General features: G+C 34.0%; 2 protein-coding genes across 3 annotated transcripts; both read left to right on the forward strand.

Annotated features, from left to right (window-relative positions):
- Positions 1 to 64: 64 nt before the first annotated feature.
- On the forward strand, positions 65 to 3,500 carry LOC128894769 (protein abrupt-like). Of its 2 annotated transcripts, none has more exons than XM_054156752.1 (7): positions 65 to 714; positions 1,024 to 1,200; positions 1,267 to 1,678; positions 1,750 to 1,943; positions 2,027 to 2,353; positions 2,438 to 2,566; positions 2,633 to 3,500. In XM_054156752.1, exons 1-7 carry the CDS (start codon positions 520 to 522, stop codon positions 2,705 to 2,707), a joined length of 1,509 nt encoding a protein of 502 aa, XP_054012727.1. In that variant the 5' UTR covers positions 65 to 519; the 3' UTR covers positions 2,708 to 3,500. The 2 variants fall into 2 exon arrangements, with proteins under 2 accessions (XP_054012727.1, XP_054012728.1); XM_054156753.1 differs by lacking the exon at positions 65 to 714 and adding an exon at positions 775 to 912.
- On the forward strand, positions 3,323 to 7,837 carry LOC128894761 (AFG3-like protein 2). The gene is made up of 13 exons (XM_054156735.1): positions 3,323 to 3,551; positions 3,993 to 4,113; positions 4,230 to 4,536; positions 4,620 to 4,713; positions 4,787 to 4,952; positions 5,026 to 5,161; positions 5,284 to 5,402; positions 5,472 to 5,747; positions 5,821 to 6,048; positions 6,123 to 6,349; positions 6,457 to 6,633; positions 6,724 to 6,942; positions 7,038 to 7,837. Exons 1-13 carry the CDS (start codon positions 3,468 to 3,470, stop codon positions 7,299 to 7,301), a joined length of 2,418 nt encoding a protein of 805 aa, XP_054012710.1. The 5' UTR covers positions 3,323 to 3,467; the 3' UTR covers positions 7,302 to 7,837.
- Positions 7,838 to 9,320: the final 1,483 nt, after the last annotated feature.

Raw genomic sequence — 9,320 nt, forward strand, 5'->3', positions numbered from 1 at the left:
TTGAGCGTTTCGCCGTAGATGGCGCTATTAACATGCTTGCGGGTAAATTGTGTGTAAACCCCCATATACGATTGTATACGATTTTCTTACTTAGATACTCTACTGTTATTCTACTTTAGACTTTTATAATAACAATAATAAAAATACACGTTAAAATTGTAATATTTGATTTACACTCATTCGTTTAACGACATAATGACGGTCATTCGACGGTACTTTACATATCTAGTAACTTCAGCAATCGATCTTCGCTAGGATTATTTCTACTTCAAAATTCTCAGATGCTAACCAAAGAAGAAATGTTCGTATGAGAGAACTTAAAATATGGTAATCTAACACGATTGTAATATATCGGTGAATTTCTTCTGTGCTTCTGGGAAAATTGAAGTTCGTCGGTTATTGGAAAGTGCAACGAACCAGCCGAATGAAAGTGTCGCATCTTGGTTGCGAAAAATTCAGTCCCGTTCCAAATTCCGATTGTATACATGTCATTGGAAAAGGAATCGAAACTGAAACAGCATGTCTGAAGTTGTTGGCCAACATGAAATTAATCAAAGCTACTGTTTCAAATGGAATGATTATGAAAATCATTTATCCGATGTAGTTAAACAACTCCTGGAGGAAGATTGTATGGTTGATGTTGTACTGGCTGCTGCTGGAGAACGCATTCATGCTCATCGTATAGTTCTCTGCGCTTGTAGCACTTTGTTTCGAGTAAAGAACTTTCATATTTTTAAGAGCAGACTTAAAATGCCTTCAACTTGAATAAATTTTGTTAAGATTACCTTTATATCCTCACGATCAATATAATAATTATAATTTGGACTGTGTAAAGATTTCAACTATTTATCTTTTATGTAAATCCAAAAATTTAATGTCACATGATCATATTGTTGATATTAATCTTACATGGTTATTAATAATTCGATTTTCTTTAAAAATGTAGTTTGCGTTTCATGGCGTAGGTTAGTTCTGCACATTTTCAGGTATGACTTATGTAACAATCAAATCTTTTATTTGTAGGATGTTCTGAGTCAAGTGAATGATTATCATCCGACAATAATATTGAGCGATATATCTGCACAGGATATAAAATGTATTATAGAATTTATTTATCATGGGGAAGTACGAGTTCCAGTAGAGAACATTAGCAGTTTATTGGATGCTGCTCGTTCCTTAAAAATATGTGGTCTCATCGAGGTTGTTCTTTTTGTTCAATCTAAGCAAAAATACTGATTTTTCATTTGTAATATTGTTTGTTTGTAGATTGATGGGCTTGATGAGAATGATTCAGTTACGAGTCCGAAAGATTTTAATGATAATAACGAAGAATCAATGACTGTAATCAATGAAACAGAAGAAAATGTTATTAACTCACTGCAACACAGTTACGAAGATTTGGAAGATGAACAGGAGCAAAAGTTAACTGAAAATTCTACTTTAAGTAAAAGAAAAAAACGCAGACGCGATACAACAAAGAGAGATTATAGCGACGATATGTTAGCATCAGCAATTGAAGACTTGAAAACAGGTCAAACGTTAATAGAAGCTTCGACTAAACATAATATACCGCGTTCCACACTATACATGCGTGCTAAAGCATTAGGGATACATTTAAATGCATCGAGGAACGAGTATCCAGCTGAATGTATGAAGGCTGCCATAAATGCTGTAATTGGTTGGTATGCACCTTAAATTACAAAATGTTAACTCCTTTGCGTTATTCAGTTTATTTCATTGTTATTATAGGTGGGTCAAGTTTGCAACATGCATCAGAAATGTTTAGTATACCGAAGACTGTATTATGGAGAAGAATTCAAAAAGAAGGCTATCAAATATTACGCTCTGAAATGAAGAGATCCTATGGTTCTGATAAACGAGAAGCTGCAGTCAAAGCTTTAGAGAGGGGAGAGAATTTGACGAAAGTAGCGCTTGAATTTAAGGTGACAAGAATGAGAAGCATGGAGCAGTAATTTTTTACATCATTTGAACTTTCTGTGAAAAATATCAATTATTGAATTTTCAGATTCCAAAGACCACTTTGTTCAGGGATAAAGCTCGGCTGGTAGATGAAGGAAAACTGCCATTATCATTTTGGAAAAAAAGGAAAACCGAAAACGAAGAATTAAAGAAGTCTCGGTTAGAAGAGGCTGTTGCCGCTTGTAAAGGAGGAAAAATGTCACAAGCAGCGGCATCGATGACTTATCATATTCCTAAAACAACAATATGGAGACGCCTTCAACAAGACGGCAAAAAATCCGAACGTTTGCCAAACTCGAGAAAGCAACGAACGGATGCCAAACATAGCATAGACGTGAAGACACAAGAAGGATCGGATTTCACATATTGCGAGGTATTGCATGATTTCAGTATTTGTTATCGTTCCTCGTGTAGCATAACATTGGCACTTTCCATTTCTAATAAATTTTATTTGTAGGTTTCATCAGAAATTCCTATAACTTATATAGATGAAAATAGTATACCTGAAGATTCTGTGATAATATTAACAGCAGAAGACATGGATGGATTGAATTTAGAAGAAGGACGACAAATAATTGTTAACTCGGTATGAATTTTTAATTACTTAGCTTTAAATTTACATGAATATTTGTAAACGAATTATTTTTTTTAGGAATCAGTGCAAGAATACGTTCCTTGTACAATAAGTATCGAAGAAAATTCGAATTATTCGCAAACCGAAAGTTAACACATTAATCGTAATTGTACATATACAAGTTATTAATGTTCTTTTTGTACATACAAATAACACACATATATTAAATTAGAATTTCTTTAGTAATACATTAATAATGGATATTTAATTATTATTATTCATACACGTTCTACAGATAAGTCTGATTGTTGTAATTTTGCACAAAAAAATTGTATATTAATGCGTATAGTTACAATTTGTACTCCGATCATGTTTTGTATGTTAACGATTATTAAAATACATAAAATTATTTAATTTGTTGCGATACGATTAAATTAAGTGTCATAATAACAAGCATGTATATCAATAAAAATAATTTTTCTCGGAAATTCAAAAATATCTTCTTCGATAGGTGGTTCTATTTTTAGCGACATTACAAATTTGCACGTGGATTGCTTTGATCATATAGTCAAAGGTGGATTGTATGCGCACTCAGATTCGGTATCTGAAAAGCGTTGACGTTCGATTCTATGAGAGTACTCTATGGTGTATTTATAGTTATATATATACAACCATGAACAAGAAGGGGTAGCAAAGTATAGTCGAGTATAGTGACTTTCCCTTCACGCGACACGGTTGTGTAAGTGCAGTGTATCTAACTTGGGTTGGAAATGGGAAGTGGGAAGTAGGAGTAAGGTTGGGGATATTTATTGAAATGGTGTCTTGTGGCCGGTAATGTTTTACTGTGGCGGTATTAGGGATAGAAATTACGAAATTTCATCATATTACGCGATAACCGATAAACACGAAAAATATGGCCCATCAGTTGTTATTCTCGGCTGCGAAATTCGAAAAATTCATGTTGAAATCCGTGTACAAAAATGCTGACACAATGCAGGTACAAATGTAACCTATCACATAACCTCCGTAATCTATTATGATACAACAAATATTTCTAATGTTAATCATGATTTCAAGTTTTAAAATAATTGCTTATTCATATAATTGTATCGTGATATTTTGTTGTAATTGTCATTTATTTTACATTCGTTGAATACGTTTTTACACCTGTAGTACAATTCGCTGTAAATATACGTACATGTACATACATGCGTACAAAAATGCGTTAGAATGATTACTTTATGGTAGTAAATTACTTTCTATAGTACTGTGCTGTTACACGTGGTTAATAGTACTTTATGTTAAAAATGTTAATTGCAATAAAAAGGTCAATTTGATTAAAAATTCAGTCGAAGTGGTTATTAGTGTGATTATTTCCTTACACTAAATTGTCTCTTATGGTTTATGTATAGTATTATAATTGTAAAATCTATTTTAGTTACGAAGATATTTGTCATTGTTTAAAAATGACACAGAAGCAACTATGTTTGAACACTTACAACGGCAGTGGAAGTTATTGTGTAATGAAGCACCGAAAGGATTTGAAAAGTTTTTTAAAGGTTGTTACTTCATATTTATATCCACTCTCTTCATATAGAGTGTTTAGCAAATTATGCTTCACAAAACATCCTATATAATATTGATAGGTTAAATAATAATTTCTGTTTGATTATAGGAAATGGAAAAGGCACCTCTAAAACTGCAGACAAAGTCGAGGAAAAAGTTAAAAAAGGTTCAGACAAAGAGGCTGCTAAACCATCGAGTAGCACATCTTCCCAGTCTACATCTAGCAATAAATCCGGTTTCCAGTGGAATTTTCAGTTTAATGTGACTGGACCGGGTGGAAAGAAACCTTTTGAAGATTCACCAAATGAGAAAACAATGCTGATGTTTGGTGTATTATTTGCAGCAGCTCTAGGTTTATGTTTAAATGCGGTATTCAATTCTGCAGAAGAGATCACATGGAGAGATTTTATATCAAAGTAATAGATTATTTTTCATTGTGCTAACTGATGTATCTGATTTCATTAAATTTCATAGAATAATCCTTGCCAATTGTTCACAGGTGTTTAAATAAAGGAATTGTGGACAAATTAGAAGTTGTTAATAAACAATGGGTTCGTGTAAAATTGTTACCTGGAAATTTGGTGAATGGATCTGTGAGTATAGAATGTAAATCAAACTATGATATATGTATAAAATATATTATAATTTGTTTAATGCATTTCATAGGATACTTTATGGTTTAACATTGGAAGTACTGAAACGTTTGAAAGGAATTTAGAAAATGCACAAATTGAATTAAATATAGAACCACAAAATTATGTGATAGTAGTTTACAAAGATGAGGTAGAGATGCAACATGTTTTGAAAGTTTTGCCACAATTACTCATGTGGGGTGAGTTACCAAACTTATCGTTACGTTATATATACAAATTGTTGCCGGTTGTAATAGTAATTTCTATTTATAGGATTTCTCATATTCATACTCCGAAAATCGCTGCAAAGCTTTTCTGCGGGAGGCAAAAGAGGTCGAGGACTTTTTGGCGGAGTAATGGAATCGACTGCAAAATTAATTAATTCCAAAGATATTGGTGTTCGATTTAAGTAAGTCAAGAAACCTACGAAACTCCATTTAGGATCTTATGTTTGAGTAATAATTTTATTTATTGTTTCCTTTTTGCATTATAAAATTACTACACATTTCTATATACCATTTAACAATTTAGAGACGTCGCTGGGTGTGAGGAAGCGAAAATTGAAATTATGGAATTTGTAAATTTTTTGAAAAATCCTCAACAGTACATTGACCTTGGTGCCAAGATTCCCAAGGGCGCAATGTTAACAGGTAAACACACATTTTGGCAAGTAAAGTTAATTTAATAAATCGGGTACATAATAAATCATATTCTCACAGGTCCACCGGGTACTGGAAAAACATTATTAGCAAAGGCTACAGCCGGAGAGGCGAATGTTCCTTTTATCACTGTGTCAGGTTCTGAATTTTTGGAAATGTTTGTCGGTGTTGGTCCCTCGAGGGTTCGAGATATGTTTACAATGGCGCGAAAGCACGCTCCGTGTATATTGTTTATCGATGAAATCGATGCAGTAGGAAGAAAAAGAGGAGGTCGTAATTTTGGTGGTCATTCTGAACAAGAGAATACGCTTAATCAACTTTTAGTTGAAATGGATGGTACACGATAAAATCAAAAATATTAAACATTTTAATGTCAAAATATACGTTTAACCGATTGATGTTTATTTAGGATTTAATACAACAACCAATGTAGTCGTATTAGCGGCAACTAACAGGGTAGACATATTAGACAAAGCACTATTACGACCTGGAAGATTCGATAGACAAATTTTCGTCCCTGCTCCAGACATTAAAGGACGAGCATCTATTTTCAAGGTGCATTTAGCACCGTTGCGGACTACGTTAGATAAAGACCAGCTGGCAAGAAAAATGGCTTCGTTAACGCCTGGTTTTACAGGTATGAAAATTAAATTAATCGATGAAACTTGGAACAATATTGATTGTCAAAATATCATACATAGTTCTTTCTAGGAGCTGATATCGCTAATGTATGCAATGAAGCAGCTTTAATAGCAGCAAGAGATATGAACGATAATATTCAACTGAAACATTTTGAACAAGCTATTGAAAGAGTAGTTGCTGGTATGGAAAAGAAGACAAATGTTTTACAACCTGAAGAGAAAAAAACAGTTGCGTACCACGAGGCTGGTCACGCGGTAGCAGGTTGGTTTTTAGAACACGCGGATCCACTTTTGAAGGTACGTGTGTATTCCATGTAATTCATTATTGAAATGCCTTTAATTAATTTTTTATAAAAATTAAGTCGCTAAGCTTTATTCCTATGTCTTCATTTTTTATGTAACAGGTATCTATAATTCCTCGTGGGAAAGGATTGGGTTATGCTCAGTATTTACCACGTGAACAGTATCTTTACACAAAGGAACAGTTGTTTGATAGAATGTGTATGACACTCGGTGGACGAGTATCCGAAGAAATATTTTTCGGGCGCATTACGACGGGAGCGAGAGATGACTTGGAAAAGGTAATACTTCTGCACCTACGAGTTATTAATTGAATCGTTGAATTTATATCTCGTTCGTTTGTTAAAATGTCAAAATATTTTTTTTATCAGATCACGCAAAGTGCATACGCGCAAGTCATACAGTACGGTATGAACGAAAAAGTTGGCAACGTTAGCTTCCAAATGCCTCAGCCAGGAGAGATGGCTTTTGACAAACCTTATTCCGAACATACTGCACAACTGATCGACAGTGAAGTACGTGCATTAATTGAAAGAGCCCATGCACATACGCATACTTTACTTACACAGCATAAGGAAAACGTAACTAAGGTATAATCTTTAATTATTAATACAAACATTTAATAAAAAAAAACGATTCTATGAAGAACGGAAGTGAAATAACTTTTCGCTGTTAATTTACTTAGGTTGCCGAACGATTATTAAAACAAGAGATTTTAAGTAGAGAAGACATGATAGAATTACTTGGCCCCAGACCTTTCCGTGAAAAGTCAACTTACGAAGAATTTGTCGAGGGTACCGGATCATTCGAAGAGGACACCACGTTACCGGAAGGATTGAAGGAATGGAACAAATCGAAAGACACTAAAGACAAGGAAGGACAAGTTTCACCATCAACGGATGCGGCTTCAGCTAGTGGCCCTAAAGACCAGCCGCAACACCGATTATAATTATACAGTTTAGATTATAGTCTGCTAAGTACCTTGTATTATAGTTTGAAATATATAACTGGTATAAGTAACAATACACGAGTGTGCATTCGGTTGCATCGATTGCATATACCATATTCATATATTTTGTAATTCATGAAGGCTGCCAAGTTCATAATCTTGCAAAGTATTCTTCACGTGATACAGTGACTCATTTGTCAGTGTATGCGCTATTTACACATTAGCGGCAATCTTTCGTAGCGATTATTAAGGTGACTGAGGAAATATGCAGTTACACGCGTTTTTTAAATTTACCGTGATATTGCATTTATACACGTAACATGGTATTGTACGATGTAAGACGTGATGTCAAAACCAAGAAAAAGCATGTAACTTTTATTATTTACGTAACTGTACGGAACGCAATTACTCCTGTTCTTTTTTGTAAGAATTAAATCAGCAGAAGGGCATGGACTGATGAAAGAAGTAACAGTGACGGTTTATGTAATTTTTTGCAACGTATAATTAATAAAGTTTACAAATGTAGTGCAATTAAACTGTCCTTTTCTTAAGTATTGTAAGTACATTGATAATTTGTTACGTTACTGCTTCCGTTGCTAATTGTTGGGTTTCGCTTTGGCGGGATTCCTGGTGCACTCCATGAAAACATACCGCGTGTATTTGTGTGTATGTGTACGCGCGCGCGCGTATGTGTGTGTGTGTGTATAAATCGAATTCTTGCTATTATATTACATTCTCCAAAGAAAAATAAAAGAACGATATACGATACTATTTGCGTTCCTTATGTACGAAGGTCCACGCGTAGTTTTTATGACAAGATTAAAAAAGATTTAATACGACGAAGGTCTTCTCGACAGGGTTCATGGCTCTAGGAACAAATTTTCGTCCCGGCATAGCGTCTTGGATACAATCAACTGGTTTGTAAATAATTAGTCATTATGGATTTTTCTAAATTTAATTATTTTCACTTCGAATCGCGATATTCTAATAATGAATACTATGCAATGTGACTCGTTTCGTTTGTATAAATAACGAAATAATGATCGCTCACAAAAGGAATTCTAGACAAATAGTTTTCCGGGAAGAAAACCTCTAAAAAATTTGTTCAAAAGAGAACAAGATACGTCCATGAATATGGAAAATGTAGACCTTCGCCCGCTCTCTCTCTCTCTCTCTCTCTCTCTCTCTCTCTCTCACTCGTTCTCTCTCTTTACTCATTATGTCAAAACATTCATAAACGATTTCACTAAGTTTCGAACTCGTTTATACATGGGTTTAAATAAATCAGAGCAATAGATGTGCATGCATCTCAATATATCCATTATCAGTCTTGGGATTTCTTTTGGAATTTTATTTGATTACCCGAGACGCCATTGGGAATGAGTTTGAACATTTAGAAAAGCATCATTTGATCGAGAAGTTCGCTTGTCTTTTTTACAATTTATGTTGCGTCATTTTGTGCAGAACGAAGCAATTCGTGTTATGCTTTATTTAAAAAGAAAAGATAAAAATATTCAATGTCATCAGTATTATTTGGTCCTTACATCGCACAAAATCTTAAACAGAACAGGTCGTAATAGCTGTTACATGTAGTGTGAATGTTGCGCATCAAACTTTGAAAGATTGAGATTATACGTTCAATAGAATAATACACGTGCATGCACGATGGTGTAGTAATTAATTTTATTCTATGGAAATAGTGGCAAAGATAATTACGTCTCCTATTTCAGTATTTCTACTCATGTTAAGATTTCACAAAATTCTACGCGAATTTACCAAAAAAAGATGTTTCTAATCTGAAGTCTCCAGCGCTTTGTTAAGTGTTTTGTTTCGTTTGCAGTTGTTTCATTCGAAAGAATTCGAGCGATGTGTCTCCTCGATCTTCTATCTTCTTCACATTAATCCAGTCGTAACTTTTCAGAAATCAGATCTGTTCGGTGACTATTTGTTTGTCAGATTTTGGACCAAACACTCGAATTGTACTGTGCAATGATCGTTGGCGGGAAAAATGAGTAAAAT

Source organism: Hylaeus anthracinus, unplaced genomic scaffold (assembly GCF_026225885.1).
Source record: "Hylaeus anthracinus isolate JK02 unplaced genomic scaffold, UHH_iyHylAnth1.0_haploid 4, whole genome shotgun sequence".
Taxonomy (NCBI): Eukaryota; Metazoa; Arthropoda; class Insecta; order Hymenoptera; family Colletidae; genus Hylaeus; species Hylaeus anthracinus.